The 21,903-nt window shown below is 38.9% G+C and overlaps 1 protein-coding gene across 1 annotated transcript in view; it reads right to left on the reverse strand.

The window, feature by feature from the left end:
* FASN (fatty acid synthase) overlaps positions 1–21,903 on the reverse strand; it is a 91,994-nt gene that overhangs the window by 47,782 nt on the left and 22,309 nt on the right. The window contains exons 8-12 of the mRNA XM_080373820.1: positions 19,215–19,315; positions 16,946–16,972; positions 15,270–15,495; positions 14,470–14,606; positions 8,228–8,450 (exon numbers count right to left, since the gene is read on the reverse strand). Of these exons, the coding sequence (XP_080229946.1) occupies positions 8,228–8,450; positions 14,470–14,606; positions 15,270–15,495; positions 16,946–16,972; positions 19,215–19,315 (714 nt within the window). The remainder of the gene's footprint in view (positions 1–8,227; positions 8,451–14,469; positions 14,607–15,269; positions 15,496–16,945; positions 16,973–19,214; positions 19,316–21,903) is intronic.

The following is a 21,903-nucleotide window of genomic DNA, read 5'->3' on the forward strand; positions in this document are numbered from 1 at the left end:
AAAATTACTGGTGTGACAATAGAAGCTTATTTTTATACTCTCTCATGCTGTCTGAACAAGTGGAAAGAGCTATGGAAGATGACAATCAAATATAGATTCAGGTGTAATCTCTTCAAACCCCTTTCTTTCAAGTAGAAAGATAGCTGCACAGGATTAACGGTTGCATTGTTAATTATAAGTAAACAAGCTGGTTGAGGCATCCCACTTCTAAGCTTAAATCACATCTACAGTTTCTCAACAAAATATTTGCTAAAGACCTGCAAGCCCTGCCTAAAGGCACAAGGCTTTACATATGTATTAACTGGGCATTTCTAAATCCATGATGCAAGCAATATTTAACATATATAATTAAAATCAATCAGTATTAGCAGTGACGACTAATCTCACGATGTACATGGATTAACCCTTTATTTTAGGGTTTACAGTATGAAACAGGGTATTTGTTCTTTCTTCTGGCTGCAACTGTCCCAACTCAACACACAAAAATGAAGCCTATATTTAGATCAGATTCATGGATTTCGAAGTAGGTTAACAGCAGGCATGGACCTGGAACTTGCTGCCAAGAAAGAGATCAGTCTTTAATATTATAGTTGCGGATTTTTGCCATGTTAGAAGAGATTTTGGGGTTTATGGGATGAGCACAAGATAAATTCCTGGATTTTAGCTTCTGCTGAACTTCCAGCCTGGTTCCTCTGACTGTCAAATCTGCAGCTGGCATTTCAAGTTTATCCTTGGCTTTGATATTTTGCTGAGATTCTTCAGATCGCCCAGTTGAATGTATAACTGCAAACTTCACTGATGAAAAAAAGAAAGAAAAATACTTCATACTTATGTTTGTGTTTAATTATGAGACTGAAGAGTTGAAGAGAACTGGTTTACTCTTTTTCTCTAAATACATTGTTGCCATAGTGCCACATTGTGGAAGTCTTATATTAACAGAACCATTTCTGTACATAGGAGGCACAGAACTGTCCACTAAGGCTTGCTACGCTGGTGGTATAAAACATAGCAGCATCTCCTGCTCAATCCTCGCTTCACCTGTACCTGTTCATTCTCCTTTAGCACCAGGCTGCTTAAAAGAGGAGAAAAGAAGACAGCTGGGGGGCTGGTGTAACCGTTCAAGGCAAACACTACTTGTCTGTTCAGCTGTTTTTAAACACCACATTTTACAAGTTTACCCTGCTCTCCATTGTGAGAGAAGATACATATCAACCAAGGCAATACCAACACACTGGACAACACAACACAGAGTTAGGCCTACCTGTTCCCATATTGTGAAACAGTGATAAAGTAGTTGGCTGCAATAGTTTGATCAGTTTCAAGACATCACCAGCAGCCATAAAAGCTGCAGTAAAACGTGTTTGGATATGCATGATCCAAAGGGCCCAAAGGCAATTCTGTGGGCTTGACAAAGCTGTACTACTATTATCATCATTTTTTGGGTTTGGTTTTTTTTTTTTTTTTTTTTATCCTCTTTCACAAAGGCAGGCATTTATTTACTGTGGAAATCCTCGTTTTTGTTGCCCAAAATATCCGTGTGTATTGGACAGGACTAACTCAAAAAGTAATACCTTTGGTTGGGAAGCAGGGAGACTGGTCTTAATGCTAATCAAGAGTCCATTTTGCAGCTTCTCACATAATTGTCTGAAAACCACTATCTCCAACTAACTGAACTTCAGTCTTACTACAAGTTTCATTAGGTAAGATAAGTGGAATTGGTCTATCACAGTATTCACTGTAAGCTATAGGTAGTATGTATGGGTGTTTGGCTCCAGGCACTTAATCCTTATTTTTCAAGGCATTGAGCTTTTAGCTTTAGATTTTATATGGAGAGCCAAAGCAGACAGCAGAAGTAGTCATAATATACCTGTGATAACACATACTACATTCATACACATACATATAGCACTCCGTACTAGCTGAATTTTTTGAGTATGACAGGCAGGCTTCAGTCCCAGGTACATTCAATCACAGAGCAAGAATATAAGGTATAAAAATTGAGAAAGATAAGTTATTCGTAGGATAAGTAAAATTTCCACAGTCAACAGAACACGGTAGAAAGTCCAAACAGAATTCTGCATGGCAGGAAATACAAAATATTCTTGAACTATGGAATGATCTATTGAGAGTTTATATCTCTATGCAAAGCATGGCTAGTGTCAAAACACGACAATGTTCAAAATAGTTTTTATGTTCAGGCTTAGCTTGGACCAGCTGCTCACTCACGTGTGTGCAAAATCTGCCCGAGTCAGCCTAGTGGCATCTGTTACCACAGGTGGCAAAAGCTCAGTGGACTCCTGTGCCATTGATGCGAGATCCCGTTGTTCAGCTTGCCACCTAGTGGCTACCTACAGATGTAGAAGGTATGACAGGATGCTAGAGCCCATGGAAGAACTTTGCGTGTATTTTCCTGCCTGGAAAAAGGACTTTAATCATTAGCATGCATTACCCTAGACCTCTACCACATCTAGCAGATAATGAAGCAGAATTTCACAACGTCACCAGTTTAGAACAATGGAGGCAGCAGTGTCTGAAAGGTACTGGATATGGCCTCAAAGAGCATTTTGCTTGAACAGGAGCCACAGCAGAACAGGATTACCTCTTGTTTGTGGTCGAAGTAATAGCAATGAGCAGATCCACAAATAGCATACAGTCAACACACAGACAGTCTGTTTTGTTAAATACTCCCTCGGTTTGGAAGGGTCTTTTGTATTCACCAAGGGGATGACTTTCAGAAATAATGACGGAGGCCCTAATCCTGTAGATCTGAAGGCAAAGTAACCAAGCACCAATGCATCACATGTGTCCCTTTCTCTGAAGTCTTCTGTATGCTTGCTCTTGGCATTAGTAGAGACACTACAGTTACAACTAGTAAAGGCTACACTACAGTTACAACTAGTAAAGGCTACACTACAGTTACAACTAGTAAAGGCTACTTAGGTGTTTGGAACAATACCACAGAACACAAGCATCCTATATGGTTGTTGCAAGGTTTTGGAGTGTCAAAAATCCGTGTTAACACAGAAATTTAATCCCATGAAATTGCAAACTTGTAGACTTAGCTCTACAAAATAGAAAAAGACGAAGAACCAACACTTCAGTATTAGAAATGCTATTTAAAGTGAAATATCCTAAGGGAACACTGAATAAGGACCTGCATATGTTCTGTGTGGAACTGTTCACAGGTGTGAAGCACTTTAAATAAAATCAGCAGGAATATGCACTATGCAGTAAAATTTAAATGCAGTAACTTGGTTTTCACAAACAAACAACGAAAAAGCACACCTAATTTACAAGCCTATAACTTAACTTTCAGAACTGACCTCGGCAACAAGAGCTGGTAAGATCACAGCTAAGAGCCTAAGCTGCTTTTGAAAATGGACCTTTAGTGTATTGAAATGCTTAACATATCTTTTATTTGATGTGTGTTAACTACAGTCATAAATTAATATTCACAGATAGTTTTTTTCAGAACTAGAGAGATACAGGTAGACATACTGTATGAGCAAACTGGAATTTCCCCAGATGGAAAATTTCATTTAAGAAACTTGTCACTGGATATTTCCTTCCAGCTAACAGTGCTTCTGAAGGAACACCAACTCAAACAAGTTCCTATTCAGCAGAAGAACATTTAAGTGAAGAAAATTTAACTAGGGCATTAGTTAATATTTGTGAAGCACTTCAAAGATGAAGTTTTATGTAACACAGAAAAGAAATCATGAGTCTTTTTCTGACCGGAGCCAGAATGCAGCCAGAGCCAGAGCACTCTTCTTGTTTGTTAATATTTTACCAGATTCTTTCTCTGGCCAGCCTTTTACCCACATGGATTGTTCTTAGAACTGTCAGTGATGTCAAAGCTGTTGAAATTCTGTCTAGTGTGGAAACACTTAAGATAACTTTTGATCCATAAAGTGTAGAATTTCAGACCACAGAGCTTTTGCAAGTAACAAGAAATATAGCAAAAGAAACTCCCCTCTCTAAGTTCACATAGTAAACCAGAAAAATTACTTTGCTTCAAAGCAGCTCAATTTCATTCTTTGTTAGGCTACAATGTACACTCAAATTAATATGCCCAGGACAGTCCTGAGTATCTGTGGAGGTGGGGTTTCTCAAATTGTCCAGTGGGACCATCCACCACAGCCTGAGCCCTCCTCTGGCACAGAAAATACATTCCATCCACCCCACAAAAGTGTATAAAACAAGTGACTAGCAGGGACGTTCTAAGTGCAGATACAGCTTGCCTTATGCTCTTACTCGCTCTGCACTGACCCCAGCCTCTGTTGACTCAAGGAGACAAGAGGCTGATCAGGAGCTTTTCACACGGTACCACAAGGCACCCTTCACAGTACTGGCTTCACTCTAAATGCAGCCTTACAGTCGAACTGTAATAGGTGATGTTTGCCTTTCTCTCCAGAAAAACTAGTGCCTCAAATAGCAAGCACAACCTTCATTAAGCTAAATTACTTGAAGAAAAATAAATTACAGTTTTCTAAATGTTCTACAAAGCTTCCCCTCCTCCCGTCTAACATTTATTCTTAAATCAAAAAAGGCCCTATAGCCCACGGGCGAATGGAGATACCGGGCAGCATGTACAGAAGCTAATCACACAGTTGTATACGTGTGTCATGAGTTTCAAAGCAAAGCACAAAACTATTCTGACAAGCAGCTTTTCTTTGAGGATGCTCTGTCATCAACATTCAAGGTGCATATGACATGGATCACCAGGCAAAGTCTACCACCTGCCCTTAACCTCTGGGACAGGGCATATAAAAAGGGAAGAAATACAGAAGCGTATTTTTTACTAGTACAGTCTATGTAGCTATGCAACCTGTGTAACTAGTACAGTCTATGCAACACTGATGCTTTTAATATCTTTGTGGTTTGTACCCATCTACCTCTGCAGCAGTACCTTTTTCTTTCAATTATACAGAATAGTAAAAACACCTTAAAAAGGAACCTGTGTTCCTTTTAACCCCTTTCTTTCTAATTAACATAGAAATTATTAAATCCATCTCATTCCTGCAGTACAAACTAAAAATCAGCAGGTACAGTAAGGAGAGAGAAAATTAAAATATCTCACAGCCTTCTGACTTGCTTGGAAGCTTCCACAAGTTCTGAATTCGATGGTGAAATGAATAAAGTATATAACAGTCCACTTCAGTAATTCAGTGTTAACGTGTCATCATAAACACTCCAAAACATATTAAGTCATTGACCTGTGTTGCAAGTTGGAAACACAGCAAACTGCAGGGCTTACTTGACATGCCAGGCATTTTAAGTCCCGATAGGCTGCTTGGTACATGAAAAAAAAATAAGCTGTTCAACAGGTTTAGAAAATCATTCTCACACTACAGTAGTTTGTTTCACCAGAAATACACATAGAACACAGCTACTGGTGTGACAGATTTGTACATAGCTGAACTTGCAAAAGAAATGTTTAAATAAGTAAGCTAACTTGCTGGCTTTGTTGCAAATCATTTTTTATTACTGAGCTTTCGAATCTATGTGCGCGTCACATATCTGAAAGCCCTGTACTGAGTCACTCCGTCTTAATGACAGTTCTGCCCACTGTAACCATGTATTTGATGGATGTATTAAATTCAAGTGAGTTGTTTTAAACAGGCAAGATGTAATTATTTTTCCATAGCTCAGGCATGAAAAATAACGCAAGCCTGTGCTAAAAATTTGAAGCAGAACTCCTTGAAAATCTTGTATATTCTGCTCTGAGGTGACTTTCTTCCAAAAACGGAAAGATTTTGCTTTCACATTCTTCTTTTCTGAAATGCAGAATTCAGTCTGGTAGAATTAAGGAGACCATTTGGATGGTTTTCTGGAGGGAAAAGCTAAGCAACATAAAAGTTTTTACAAGTAATATTCTTGCAACACAGTATTTCAGGGCCTGTATGTTTAAGTAAGAAAGCTCCGCTCCAGTGTTCTTATGATAAATCTGGATGCAGAGATCAAATTAAAGCTGTTCTCAGGAAAATATCACCCCCTATTGATGTTTCACTTGCTTCACATTGGCAGTATTATCTTTCCCTTTTGTTATTCTCTAGATCCCCAAAACTGTACAGTAAGTTTTGCAATGGTGGCTGGAAATTTCTAGACATTAAGAAACTAGTGTCCTTGTAAGGCTGCCAGTGGTGTTGCATCATGCATACAGCAGCATGAAACCACATGGCACTATCAGTAATGTTTCAAAGACATCCTTTTGCTTATCCTGTCAATATAGGCCTGACCTGAAATACTCTTCCTATTTCAGTTCCAGCCCCATGAAAAAAGCACATGAATCATGACTGTCAGCACTATGTCCATTCCAGTCCTACAGGTCTGTCAACGCACATTGCTTTGTCCCTGCAATGCACTGCTGTTGTGAATAAATACACTTATAATCCATTCTTCATTTTGGAAGCCCTTTTAAATATTTTTTTTTTCTTGTTGTGTGCTGCTTAATATGGTTCATTGCGTCTATACACTGATTTAAAAATATTTGTAATGTGGGTTGGAAAGAACCTCTGGGTGAAATGTCACAGTGCTCATTGCTCCCTGCTGCAAATGTATGTTGACACAACTTGTGTCCATTGCCTCTTCTATTTTCACTGTGCACCTTTAAGACTCTGGCTCTGCCTTCTCCAAAATCCCTCACTGGGTAGTTAAAAAGCAGCAATCAGACCACCCATTGACTCTTTCTCTTCCACCCTGAACAAGCCAGCTCTCTAAACCTCTTGTCATGTAACACATTCCAGTGCCCCAGCCATCTTAGTAGCTCTGCGCTGGACTCACAGTTTGTCAAACCAGAAGGTCCAAAACTGGAAACAGTACTCCAGATTTGGCCGCACAAGTACCAGATAGAGGGGAACAAACCACTTCCCTTAACCCACTGGTTGCATTCTTGCTCCTGCAGTCTGGTATGTGTTTAACAGCACATGAGTATCTATGTAATGGTAACAGGTCACTATTAATACAAAGCTCATTTGAAAAGCCTAAATGGCTGCCATATTACCCCACAGCTGCCATCAGATCTCAGTAATAATGATGGTGATAAAAGTAATATCAAAACCAAAAGACAGACAACCCACAAGAGCCCCACAACACTGTTAGAAATAATTTACTGAAAGCTACACTACTTACTAAAAAATAAAAATCACCTTTACTTGGAACATTCTGGAGAAATGTTTGTCTATAAAGACATTTAATACAGAAAAACCTACAGTCGTGGGGAACATACTCCATTATTAGCCATTCCTAAAGTTTTTTTCAGTATTATAATTTGAGGCCATTAGTTTTTGCCCCATCCACAGCAGGTGTTAGTACAGTTTTCCAAAGTTTTGCTGATGAAGAATTACTTCATAAACAGGCCAACAGTCTGGGAGACATAACATTCATCTGCAATACACACTCAACATAATGGCTACCATTAAAAAGTTCCTTTACAATTCACCTGTGAGGAGGCTACACTTCACTGCTCGTATCTTACAAATGCTGCTCCTGCTAAAGTTTCCAAGAACATGTGGTGCTTTTTTGTAGAAGTATAACATTGATTACTGTTCAGTCTATGGCCTAGGTTTCACCTTCTCCTCTCATCCTAACCCTGATACTGACATGTAAGATCAGGATGCTGTCTTGCATATAAGAAATTTTCTCTGCTTTTATTATTTTCTGTTACAACTTGCTGCACTGAACTATAAAATTCTAGTGAATAACAATACCTAGTTCCCTGTGTGCCCACAGCATATACCACATTATGCCCATGATCTCACTTTTGGCCTTTAGGTCTTACCACACCAAGCAGTACTGTAGCTATTAACCTGCCACAAAAATAATGATTAAGCAATGATTTGCTAAATTACAATTTGATCTAACTGTCACTTGGCAATACATGAAGCATGCAATTCTCAGACAGACACTTTCATATCTGCCCCAGATAAGTTTTAGACTATGTCAAAACAGAACGGTATTTTGCATTTCCTGGGAGTATTCAATAAAAGGGGAGAAGTATTTGCAACAATGGCATTAAAACCAGAGCACCATGTAGGCATTCCTGTTAATTCTCACTCCTGCTGGCAACAATGAAACTCCCTTCAAGTAATTCATTAAGATCTTTCAGATTCTGATTACAGGACTGCAACAACAGTAGCAGTTTAGTGGAAGGAGGCAGAATCCACTACCATACTTCGGTTCTTCCAGAAGAGTGAAATACTGCAACTGCTTTACAAAGCATGCTTACCTTGGTCAGTGTTCTCTTGAGGACTGAGAATAGAAGGGCTTGATCCCATTTGTAAAGTTTGCCAAATACCTTGGCAGAAATGACGTGCTGTAGATGAAGAAAGCTGGACCTGCTGGGCTTGACTAGGACTCTGTCTGAGTGGCTGACTTTGAACTACCTTTGAGGATGTATCTGCCTTTCGTTGTTCTGGCCCATGATTTTCAACAGAGAAATCCAGCTGAACCTGTTCAAATTCAAGCACAATCTTACAGAGATACAATACTTTTCACATCAAAGGCATCTGAAAATTCGTTAGGTTTCAGCAAGATGCAAGACAAAAGAAAATAATTATTTTTCATTTTGAAAGGTCGCACAAAAAGTTTAATTACAACATCATGAAAGTGATTGAGAAACTCTAGTTTATAAAGTGTGAACAAATACTGTTCCATATGGCAACAATGCATAACTTAAATATATTATTAAGTCTTTCAGGAGATGACTGTTGAGCAGCTGCAATTGAAAAATCCAACTGAAAGCAAATTACACTGATGATAAAACTGCACTGTACCTCCGTGGATGGTAATTCTGTTTCTCCCCCACAGCTGCTGGGAGCTTTTTCTCTCTTTAAGCTAGGGCAGGCAGTTAGAGAACAGATCTTTGAGGGGTGCTATTGCTTTGCATACTGCAGCTCCTAATATGAAATATCAGATTAACACAAAAAACCTCATGGTCTCTAAAAAGAGTATATTTATAGCTCAGTTTGCTGTTACCCTTCTAGATTTAAAATAACCAGTTAGAAATAATATTAAACAAAATTATATTCCATTCAGATCAACAACAGGGTCAAACAGGCAAAATATCCTCCTAATAAACCTCTTACTAAATCTGTTCAAAATCCACATTTCTTGCTGCTGTGACTACCATCCTGCTTGTTACTCAATTTTATATTGTCAGGGTCATTCTTCACTTTTGTCTTTTCCCATTACTAGATTACAGAAGAAAAACTTCCAAGGAAGTCCTAAAAAAACAAAATAAAGCAGATATTGAAAAGTAATTTGTAAAGTGAGACTTGATGAAAAGTGAACTGTTTCAGCCCTTTAAAAGGAGGTGAAAATAGACATCAAAGTCTTCTGCTACATATTTAAGACTAAAGAAACAAACCATAAGCCCATCATATAAAGTAACTGAAATTCTTTTAGGTATTTATAATTTCTCTCAGTTTTTGGTAAGGGTCATAATCTTGAACACAGAAGCAAATGTAGCCTGGCTAGAAAGAGTGATTACCTAGAAGAAAACACCCAAACTTGCATAGCAGTGTTTGGAAGCTCAAGCCAGGAGCTCAGCTTCAGCACAGGAGCTGAAGACTCAGCAGGTAGGATCTGAGTAAAGAGCAGACTGAAATGAGACTATAGAAGATGAACAGCTTACACATAAGAAGGGCTATCCTTCTTTCCAGTCTGAACAAATTCCAGCAGTAACAGGGATGATCCCAAAGGTTCCAGAGCTGGAAAGATCCTCAGTGATAGCCACTTCAACCATGAACTCCAAGCAATCCATGAGCTAAAGTGGTTGAACTACTCCTGGAGTTTAGCACACCATCTGAAAACTCACAGTCAAATGCTGCCTCTTCAAGAACCCTGGACACATATTTTCAAAATCTATCTAGGCTTACAAAAGCAAGAACAACCTTTAATGGTTTTAAAAAGAATATGGCAGGCATGAGATGTCAGAAAAATAGCAAACACAGTACTTAGCTCATTAAAAATAAGGCAAGGGAAGACTGGGATGGATGGGCAATGAATATTCACTGATCTTGGTTTAAAAGTCAGCTAACTCTCTTTCACAACTCATCTAAAGAGGTGAAGAAGGAAAAAAAAATTGTGAAAAATGTGCATTTGAATTTGGCCGTTTTGCCCAGATCTGGAAATCACTTTTACATAAGTTTAGTCCAAGCATTTAGCTAATCCTTTCCAGACCTTGATCCAAGAGTGCACAGATGAAACAAGCAGGCTACAAAAGCTCTACTCAAATGCTTTGCTGGACCCTAATCTGCTTTGTAAATATTATTGCCAGTGTTGGAGTTTAGGAGCTTAAGAAACAGTTCATCAAATGGAAAGTTCAAGTGAACAAAGCATGCCAAGCTTGTGACTTTAATAAGATGTTCAAAAGCATCCTGAATAAATTACATATCTATCCACACACACACACATATATATCCACAAGTATATCTATATACCCACAAATTATATTGTAGACACACAAGCACTCTGAGGTGTCCCACACCTGTTAGCAGACCACTTCCTAGGCTTCCTGCACACTTTACTAGCTGTCTTACTTATTTCCTTCTGAAACCCCACAAGAGGGAGATCAGGATCATATGCTCAGGACTGTCACCCAGGACCAAAACTGACCTCTTCACCTTGGAGTTTTACAAGAAGTTTAAGGTCTGCTCCAGAAGTAGCCCACATCATTGTCCCTAGATGTATCACTGACATGCCAGTGAGGCTATTTATTTAATGCTCCCCATTTTTTTTTCTCTGAGGACCTTTCTCATGCTACCACAAGATGTTAATACTTCTTGTGACAGTGCTGCTGTGGCAGGTCTTGATCAGGTTCTCAGACTGTCAATGAAGAGTTGCAAAATAACGTTGTGTTCCCAGACCTGTTCTCACAGAGCTCAAATAATTTGAGCCCTCCTAGCCTTGGAACCCAGGTGGCTTTCACTATGGTATGCCCTAATTAGTATTTTGGTGTCAAAAGGACTTGATTATATAAATCTGGTAACCAGATTCTCCAGCTCATGTTGTACTTACCTGACGGACCTGTCTCAGTTCTCAGTTTCTGTTATCTTAGACTATTTGCTTATTTAAGGAAGAGTAAGTCTCCCTCAGCTCTGTAAAGGTACAGCAGATGGCATTCTCAGTTTATCACAGTCTGATGGATGGTTTACAATGTTTGCTCATACTGCAACCTTTAAAACTTCTTCCCTGACTACTGGGCAGTAAAGAAGAACAGGGACTTATTTTCACTCCAGCAATCTGTTCAAATTTGGTTCTAATTGACTCTCACAGCCTAGCCTTTTGGACTTCAGGCAACCTTTCTCTATCACACAGGAGCGTCCCTCCTGTTGAGTATCTTCTGCTAGGAACAAGCTGAGATAAATTCAAGCACCTGTGATAGGATGTCCAAACACAAAGTTCTTCCCTGCCAGGTTCCCTTAGAATATATTCCAAAATGTTGACATAGATTCAATCTGGTAGATTCACCCTAGCTAAGAAACATGTATACCCATTTTCTTCCCCAAATAGATGCCTTTCCTGGCCCAAATACTGCTGCATACTGTGGATGCTTAGAGAGCTTTTTCCTTTCATATTCAAATGTTTGAGGCCTCCAAACAAGTACTACTTGTTTTGACTGCTATTCCTTCTTCGAGAGAATAGCAATCCTGTGCAGCAGCTGGATAACTGTCTGCTTAAAGACCTGATAGCAGAACAATGAACTTGACCCTGTCAACACTTGTCCTCAAATTTAATTGCTGGATGATCTTTGCACTTCAACATTTTACACTATTTTCTTAAATTTACTGATCCCGAAGTTTTTGTAATTAGTCTAGCTAACAACCCTCATGGGTATAATTACATGGCTAATCTGCAACGCTGTTTTACTTCACAGGAAAAAAACAATCTATTTTCAGCAGAAAATAGATTGCAAATTGAAAGTGCTTCATCCCCAGATATACAACTGGTTAAATTGGTACCAGCTGCATCACTTAACCTTCATTTACCTAATTTGTGGCACTTATTCTAAGCAACTACAGAGGTTAATATGTGGGGTTTTTTTCTTACAACCATTCTTAACCATAAGAAAAATGAAATATTTATTAGAATTTACTTCCATTGGCTCTTTTAAGAAGCTCACCATTGGCATTCAAACTGTCTGGCCAGATGGGTCACTTTTTCATTTTTTTTGTAATACATCTAGGCCAGCCAGATAACATCTGAAGAAATCAGTGATAATTCAAGGCTCAGAAAACCACAGGATCGCACACTCGAAATGTATACGTGTTATCTTTTTTGAATGTGTCTGGATATAAAAACATTTAAGATGTTTTTAGAATGTGTTCAGATGGTAAAATTTTCAAGTAAATGACTGACAGTTGCAATTTCTTAGTGCAACCTGACAGCACGATAGGATTATCTCCTGTGTAGTTTCATATAACACACTTCTTAGTATGTAAAATAGAAACATCAAACTTCAATCTCCTACATATTCCTGGATGAACCTTAGTAATTCACAGAAAGGCTCTCAATCTGTTCTTGATTTCAGTTCAGAGAAATAAGAATGCATAAAGAGAGAATTAAAAATAAACAGGATCTTCCAAAGGAGATTAGCTTTAATTCAATTGATTTTTCCCCAAAATCAGAGGATATTGCAGTTTCAATCTAGCAGGCTGGAGGCTGACTGCTCGGAAAGCAGCTCAGCAGAAAAGAAAGAAGAAACTTGGTGGACTACAGGTTGAACATGAGGTAGCAATGCATTCATGAGCCCTTTGGCCAACAGCATCCTGGGCTGCCTCAGGAAAAGCACTGCCAGCAGGTCAAGGGAGGGGATTATTTCCCTCTACCAAGCACTGGTGCAACCACATTCAGAATACCATGTCCACTTTTGGGCTCCCCAGTACAAGAAAGACATGGACATACTGGCACAAGCCCAGGAAACAGCCATAAAGATGATCAACAAACTGGAGCATCTGACATAGGAGGAGAGGCTGGGTAAGCTGGCCTTGTTAGCCTCCAGAAGAGAGGGGTCAGGAGTGACCTTTTCAACACATATAAGCACCTGATGGGGATGGTGGAAGGAGGTAAAGATGACTGTGCCAGACTCTTCTCAGTGGTATGCAGTGGCAGAACGAGAAGCAACGGGCAGAAATTGAAGCACAGGACACTCCACTTAAGCATTATGGTCGGGGGGGGGGGGGGGGGGAGGAACCCCAACCCCCAACCTTCCTTACTAGGAGGGTACTCGGACACTGGAATAAGTTGCCCAGAGAGGTGCCCAGAGGAAGTATTTCCCCAACTGAACTTGGTTAATAATTCCACTGGAGTTTTATACCTTGGAGCAACAACCTCACCTTTTCCGAAAGAACATTGTTTACTGCCCTCAAAACTACAACGACAATCAGCTGCTCTGACTCAATCCTCACAGGAACAAATCTGCTGATCAATTAAGCAAAGTACATAGTGAAATCCTGACTGTTAAAGTCACTGGGAGGTCTGCCACTAACTACCAGGGGAGCCAGGATTTATCCACTTGTCTCTGATGAAAGCTGCAATAACTATTAAAAGTTGGGTTTTAATTACAAAAGATAAGAGAAAGATTAATTATATATCCTGCTTTCATATATGGAAAATGTGCTATTACAATAATTTGGACAAGGGTGCTTTAAAACCCCACCACTGTGGATATTTGGAAATATGCTCACTGATTAATCATTTTCAAGTTTATCTTAGAACATACTGCAAATCCTTCAAACTGTCTATCTTACCCATTTAAAACTAAGCTTTATGAAACTCATAATTCAGGATTGCACATTTATGCTGCATTAAAACAAGTGTTCCTGAAATTCCTTGGATGAAAATCATGTTTAAAAAGGTTAATTCTGAAGTCAGCCCTTTGAGTAAACGGGGCAATGTCTGGCTGACAGCCAGTCACTAGTGGTGCTCACCAGGGCTCCATTTTAGGTCCAGTTCTGATTTTTATCAATGACCTGGACACAGCTGAGTGCACACTAAGTTTGCACTTACAGGGAGGAGAGAGGGAAGAGCTGATGTTCTTCTTTCTGCTGTCTGGTATGGTGATAAGATGTGAGGGAAAGGCATTAAAGCTGCATCAGGCAAAATTCAGGCTGACTATTAGGAAGAAGTTCTTCCCTGAGAGGGTGGTCAAGCCCTGGAACAAGCTCCACAGGGAGTGGTCATGGCTCCAAGCCTGTCAGTGTTTAAGAAGCATTTGGACAACGCTCTTAGATACATGGTTTGACTTTCAGTTTACCCTCCGTGGAGTCAGGATTCAAAGAGCCTCATGGCTCCCTTCCAGCTCAGGATATTCTATTATTCTCTGAAATCTTCCAAGGTACCAAAGAAGATTTGAGCTAAAATCAGTAGAAGACAATTAAATTCAGAATTTTAAAGAAAGTTATATTCATGGAATCAGAACCGGCTTAACTGCTCATTATCACTAGAGCTCAGACAGCATACCATTACCTGTGTTGTAAGCCTGTGCTGTAGAAGCTTTAAAGCTGACAGCTGACACTGTATTCTTTCGACAAGCTCTCTTGGAAAAAGACTACCAGAGTCAATACAAATCGTGCAGCGCTTAGAGCTAACAGGATGCCAAAGTCCTACAAAGGAGAGAAAATACTGAGGAAAGCATTCTCTGTTGTTGTTCTGTCATCAATATTACATTCCCAGCAAGCACTTAGAATGGATATAAATGAACCACAGAACACAGGCCTTCTCACTGCAGAGGGATTCAATACTATGCGGAAACAGGCCTCGTGTTTTTCCCTTTGCTTCATTGCCAGAGCAACTGTTGCATGGAACTTAAATGTCCACAGTGAAATCTTCTTACATTATATATACACTCCCGATTCAAGTTTACTCTATAGTAAGCTTATTTTGCTTTCTCTTCCACTTTTATAAAGCATTTGTTTTTATTCCAAGAGATAAACTACCTCTTTTCTGCTCTTTAAAGGTGGTTTAGTTTGACTTCCAGTTCCCACACTGACATCTAAGCACTAAGGAATCCATCTAAAACATTAATCAACAAAAAGTTACTGCGTACAGACTCTCATCGTTCTATGTTAGTACCTCCTGCCACAGTATAACCTTACTTGCAACAATTAGCACCACAGTCTCACTCAAACGATGCAGATCAGGGATCAGTAAGGTCCAGCACTTTGTTTTCATACTGAAGCCCAGCTCTCTCCAGCTCAAAGGATGAACTCATACCCAGGTTTTATTCTAAATATATAAGCTAGCACTCTTCTGTAGAATAAATTTACCTTCTTTTGCTATCGTTCTGAGTTCTGCCCTGAGTTTGTTTCCCATTTCAATCAGCTGCTGCTTTTCTTGGCTCAGAACTGAGATGTTTTTCACTGCTTCCTTCAGTTTATTTTGTGTTCCTTGCACAGTGCAGCTGACACAATATTGAAAACCAACACCAGGACCTGTATCAGGTAACTGTTGTCCAAGATTTATCTTTTCTTCAAGAATTTTGTGGTTTGGCCCCTGAAAAGAACCAGATAGCCCCTTATAAAGAATATTTTGAAAGTGTGGTCTGCAGGTTTAGAAATTTGTACAAACACACATTAGAAGCCTGTTGAAGAAAAAGTGTGAAGTTGAAGTCTACAGCCCATTTTTGAGGGTCCATTTTCAAGATTTTGTTAGCAATACAGGGCAAATTAAACCATGGAATAAAACACTATAACAGCCTGGGATGTTCCCACACATATTGTAAACTGTAAGTGTAAAATAATACACATAGAATAACCACCATATAACTGTAAACTAGAGAACAATTAATTTTAAGACAAAATGTGGAAAACCCGACTTTACAGCAGATAGCAAGCTACCACAAACCCTTCTTTATGTAATCATCATGTGCATACGCATATATGGGGCAGATAGGACTTAAAACATTGCTTTAAAAGAGAAAGGCTGCAGAATAAAAAGTAAAGATTCTGCAATGGGTTTTGTCTCTGCAAACCTGAGTCCACTGGCACATATGCATGATGATAAAGTATTTACCCAATAGATCACATCCTTGTTTTTCAAGAGCTACATACTCTATATATTCTTCAAGAGCTATATGTCATCTTTCAGCCCATTTACTACAGAGATTTTTCAATATCCATTTAAATACTCAGCATTCACTGAACAAATCATCTCCCCATAGACTTTGAAAATACTATGCATCGCCACAAGTATCTAAATATGACACATACATTAAAATAATTTTACAAAACTATTGCTCATCTGTATGTTTACTCTTTTATAAACAAACTAGTTAGAAGTGCACTAACTATACTGTAACTGCGCAATCTCAATCAGTTTTCAACTAGATCACCCTGAACACTGTGATTCAAGAAGTATATATTGAACAGTGCTACCTATACTGACAAAAAAACCAGCCACCATTGCCTTAGTGTGTCATGCAACTCCTGTTCTCTTATTTATTTGGATAGTTTTATCATAAAAGAGGAGGTCCTTGAGAGCATGCGCAGAAAGCATACAGGTCTACAAACACTATGGAGGATAAAGGTGGAGAAATTAGTGCAGAACTAGAATCTAAAAATATGAAGAAAGACAACAACGTGGAAGAAAAAATGGTGTACATAGAGCAATTTGTATCAAAGCAATTAATATAAGCAGCCCCCAAATATTACATTCTACCCTCATCATATGAACAGTGAAAGTAACCCAATGAGGCTTAACATAAGGAGAGGTCAAGGCAAATGACCAGTTATGGCACCATGGGGTGTTGTACTATGTACCATCTTCACTGTACTAAGAGGCAAAAGCACATCACGTGGCTGGGGCAGGAATACCATTTGCTTAAACTTCATTTTTTCCTGAACTTTTCATAAAAGCATTCAAGAGCATTAGAAGTTTTGGGGTTTTTTTCAGGTGACAGATTATAAAGTGTAGAGTTAGGAGTGGAAGTCAGAAATCTTTTTACCTTTAGATCCATGTCCAGAGTAAAACCCTACAATACAAAAGAGAGAAAACACAGAAACAACAGGGACTAAAAGAAAGTGGGAGGAAAAACTCTCCTCAGAGCTGATACACATACATGCAAAAGTCTACATGCCTATTTTACTAGCTTCCACTGTAAGCTTTCCTCTTGTTCTTTAGCTAAATTTTAGCTGTGGAGTCTATCTTTTTGAGGTTATGGTCCCAGAATCACTGTTACATTAAATGGAAAAAAGAAAACTATCACTATGGCTCTCTCTATTGACTTCACATCTACATCCCCATGTTTAGTTATCATTTTTGCTCAACAGACTCTGAACTCCCCAAGTTAGAAATATTTTTGACTGTAATTCATCGTGGCCTTAAGTACATCCTTACCATGCAATTAATAAATGTAAGAAGCACATAGACAGTGTAGAACAACATTAAAAGATAAGCACTTTGAAAATCCAGTAAGGAATTCTAATGAAGTTTTGCCTGTTGTTTGTTAGATATTCTCAGGGCTGTTTCCAGCTGCTGGTCTGTGCCTAAGAAGGCTTGTTATGTACCAAGGAAGAAGGAACAAAGCAGACAGCAGAAACAGACAGGAAATGATAGTTCAACATCACTGAAGATAGCAGTAACTACAGCTCCCACCATTTTGTTCAAGTTTTGGCCTGCACATCTGCTATTTCCTATGTGCCTATACATTTAAAGAACAAGTAATTGAGCATTTCACGCTGAAGATGCATATCACTGCCTGAAAATCGTTCTTGTTCTCAATACCCAGCCCTGAGCATTCAATTACAGTTTAGCATTATGCAGCAAAGGAGTAACCTCTGGCACAAAGAATGTTCAGTTCCTATCTTACTGTCTCCAAGGCAAAGCCGCTTTCTACTTTTTCTTTTAAGGCTCCATCCGCACTTAAAGAAACACGAAGAAAATGAGATGCATCTTGGGCAGTAGTTTGTAAAACATTTTCTGCAACAGAAAAGTATAGTTGGTATAAAATACAGTTTTCACCTACTTCTGGAAGTGGCCAAAGAGAAAAAATAAATCTGTGTGGTCTATACTGGCACACAATGGTTTCCTAAATATAATTTGACACCAGGAACAAACAAATCTTCTATATTCAGCAAAAAGATACAGCTAAGATTAAAAATTATTCTGTGCCTGGTGGGTTGTGCATGTTTCCACACAAGGTTCCCAAGGCTCCAAAGTTTTATTTAAAAATTGATATCGCTTCAGTTCTTAAAGCTCTTAGCTTTTAATGTAGTCAGCACCTCTCATCTTTTTTTATTACTTAGCTTTATTTAAATTTTCTTTAACTTAGATAGCGACTGGTGTGTCTTAACAGTAAGATTAAGGCATGAAACAGATATTGATAGATTTTACAGATTAGTTGAAAATTAGAAACCCCTTATTTTTTAATTGTACTTTAACCTGTCTTACTTCAGACTCTGTTTATGACACCATAAAGTTGCTGGGAAACTGGAAGGGGAGCACATCTGTAGTATGAGATATTTGTCCCTGTTTTCAATTCCTTTATTATTTTTCCGAGAGACGCCTCCATCACACTTTAATGCCGATATCGTTCCTACCCTTTCAACAACACAACGGGGACAACACCTGTAAAACCTGGAACTGAGTAAAAACGTTCCCAGAGCAAGGGAGTGTCCCCTCGTGCCTGGCGGGACCCCGCGGATCGGCCCCTCCGCGGGGCCCGGGGCCGGCGAAGCTGCGGCGCCCCCTAGCGGCGCCCCCCCCCCCCTCCCCGGGCCGGCGAGCGGTGCCGCTTGCGCGTCCATCTCAGCCCAGGTTTGGCAAGACCTTCTCGTCAGAGCCCAGCAATGACACGGCATCTGCAGCTTCATCGCCATCCACCTGATTACAAGGCGTATCGAAGGATTAATGGTATTTTTAAAAAAGACTAAATTTGGTTTGCAATGGAAAACTCGAAGAGGTGATACACAGCAGTTTAGCAATTTAAGTGGAGGGGGAAAAGAAAAAAATCAAGAAGGGCTTTGAAATATCGGGAGTGACTTGTGCCAGGGAATGACTAGTCAAAATTTATTCCCTAGAAAGAATGAGCATAAGTTTGGCTGAAAAAACCCACGTTGCTGGATCTTATCTAACTTATACTCATTACTAATTGACCACATAAGCATTTATTGCTTCAGTTTCTAATATTTATTCAATCAAAAATAATATGCAGTGTATTTAATTACACATACATATGCATACAGATATTGTAGGTAGTTTAAACCTCTCCATACCTTTTCTGTGTCTGGGTTTTCTATACAATCCAGGTTAGCTGAGCCAACTTTGATACTGCTCAGAGTGGTTCCAGCTGAAATTTTGTTTGTGCACAATGAACCTAAAAGAGAAGAAAAGTATAATATGAATATATATGTATTTATACAGAGTTTAGGCTTTCATAGCAACAGCTCCTTCAAAACTTTGTCTCATTAATATACATGTATACCACTTCAGTAGATATATTGTAAACAGAGCTGAAGAAATAGAAAAAATAGTACAGTCTCACCATATGCAAACATCAGCCAGCTATGAAATACAGAAGTGACTAGAGAAGACGCATTACAAAGGTTGATTCATGGGTAAGGAGCACAGAGAAGTTTTTATTTCTCCCAATACTGCATTATTTAATCATTCTTGGGAAACTGGCAATACTGAGTATAACAAGAATAATTAAGACACAGTAGCTTCTTTCAATCACAGTTGAAAAAAATCAGCAATAAATGGAAGTTAATCCTGAAAAATTCTTCTTTTAGTTCCAGTAAAAATGTGAGTTTGAACATACTGATGTATATGGACAAGTCAGGGGAAAGAACAGATGACTTGCTAGAAACTAGAAGTGCCCCTCCAAGTTTATATCTTAAAAATTTCAGATTTAACATTATCATCTCTTTTAGTGATTTAACATAATCTCCATACATTTTCTAAAAGAATATAAGAAAGACTATTTTAGTTGAATAAACTATTTCAGCCATAAAAAAAAAGGATGATACATTTCTGAAAACTTACATTTTTCAGGTGACAAAGATTATTGCTTCTCTTGGATGCTGCTAAACTCTAGCAGCAATAAATCTTTTACTTACTGGATTGTAACGTCTTAAAAAAACAGTGGACTAACTTTATCTGCCTGTGACAAAAAAACATGCTTGAATTCGGTTTTTTCTTTAAAATTAACAGAGGTCTTGCTTTAATTGGTTATTAATGTCTCATTATCAACAAAACTAGAATACACCTTTATTTACTAAAAATGCCTGCACACTTAATTAGCTTGTGATTTCACTCTACTGTACAAATAACAGTTTAAAACTAATTCTGCAAACTGGTAACACACAGATCAGTCTCACTGCATAATGAAAATAGAGAAGCATAATGACAGCAGAACAATTGGTACAACAAAATGCCTTTCACCAAACCCATCTTATTTTTTCTGAAATACAGAAAACAATGCATGGTGGCTCTGGAATAGTTTGAAGCAATTAGAAATTATATGTTTACACGGATGAGGCACAGAGATATATAAAGCAGCTATCTACCTGCACTTATGTAACTTGTAAAAGGTGCTAAACACAGGGCTACTCATTCCACAGAAGTAAAAATCTCCTTGAAAAAGCTATACCTTGCCTTTTCTTCTTTTAAAAACGCAAAACAAATCAGAGCCGATTACTTCATTGCCAAGTTACAGCTGATATCCTTTCCTCTCTTCTCCAGATCTCCCAAAGTCACAAGAATGTTTATGAAGAAAAAATCCAGTTTTGTTTCTAAACAGGCCTGCATGAGATCCAATCAAAACCATACTTAAATTTTCAGAAATTTACTACAAAACGTTTCTAGTTGTAATGGACATACCTACTGCAGTTTTGGGCTGAGTTTTTTTATGTTATCAGCTTCGACTTTCCCATGAAGGATAATGAAAAAAAGTAAAAATGCGAGTGCAAGACACGATATGCTGAAACGTTTCTAAGAGATGCTAAAAATCACCTAATGTGTGACAGTATCTGATAAAGGGATTCATTTGAAAGCCTTACATATTTTTAATAATGAGGTGGTTTTTAATTTCTACTTTCCTGACAGAGCCTACGTAGACGCCACTCAGTAAACATGCTAACAAAGAAGGTTATCTCCTTAGCACTCAGCCATAGTAGGCAGGACAAAGAAACTGTGACAACTGAACTTTCTTCCAGGAAAACAAAGGGTGGCAAAAACTGTACCTGGAACTGACGCCCTATGCCCACTTACATATCTACACCAAAAAGGTATAAAAAGTTAACTCACTACCTATGCAAAACGAGCCCCTCTGCAAGACCTACTCTGCATGCAATCTCCCAGACAGACCAGACCCTGACTGGGGACTCCGGGCTGTCTCTGGATTCAGTGATGTGGACCATCTTTGAAGTGAGACCTTTTTTCCCCCCATCATCAATTAGCCCCACTTCTGGGAGCAGCTGGGTGAATGTCATACCAGTAACATCTCACATAATATATTTATAGGCATGAGCACAGGTAAAGGTGTGTAAGACAGACATGGACCTGTTAAAGAGGGGGGCCCATGAAAATGACCAGAGGGCTCAAGTACCTCTCCTATGAAAATCTTTTACAATGAGGATGGTGAGGTACTGGGACAGGGTGCCTAGAGAAGCTGTGGATGCTCCAACCCTGGGAGTGTTCCAGGCTAGGCTGTTCAGGGCATGAAGCAACCTGGTCTAGTGAAAGACGTCCCTGCCCGTGGCAGGGGGGTTGGGACGAGATGGACTTTTTAAGGTCCCTTCCGACCCAAACCCTTCCGTGATTCTATGATTCCATCTACTTGCTTCACTAGTTAGAATTCTGTAATACTTGTAATATACACATATTTGCTTTACTCTTTCAATATATATATATATATAGAGAGAGAGAGAGAGAGAGAGAGGGAGACATTTGCTTTCCTAGTGG

This window comes from Falco punctatus, assembly GCF_963210335.1.
Source record: "Falco punctatus genome assembly, chromosome: 1".
Lineage (NCBI taxonomy): Eukaryota > Metazoa > Chordata > Aves > Falconiformes > Falconidae > Falco > Falco punctatus.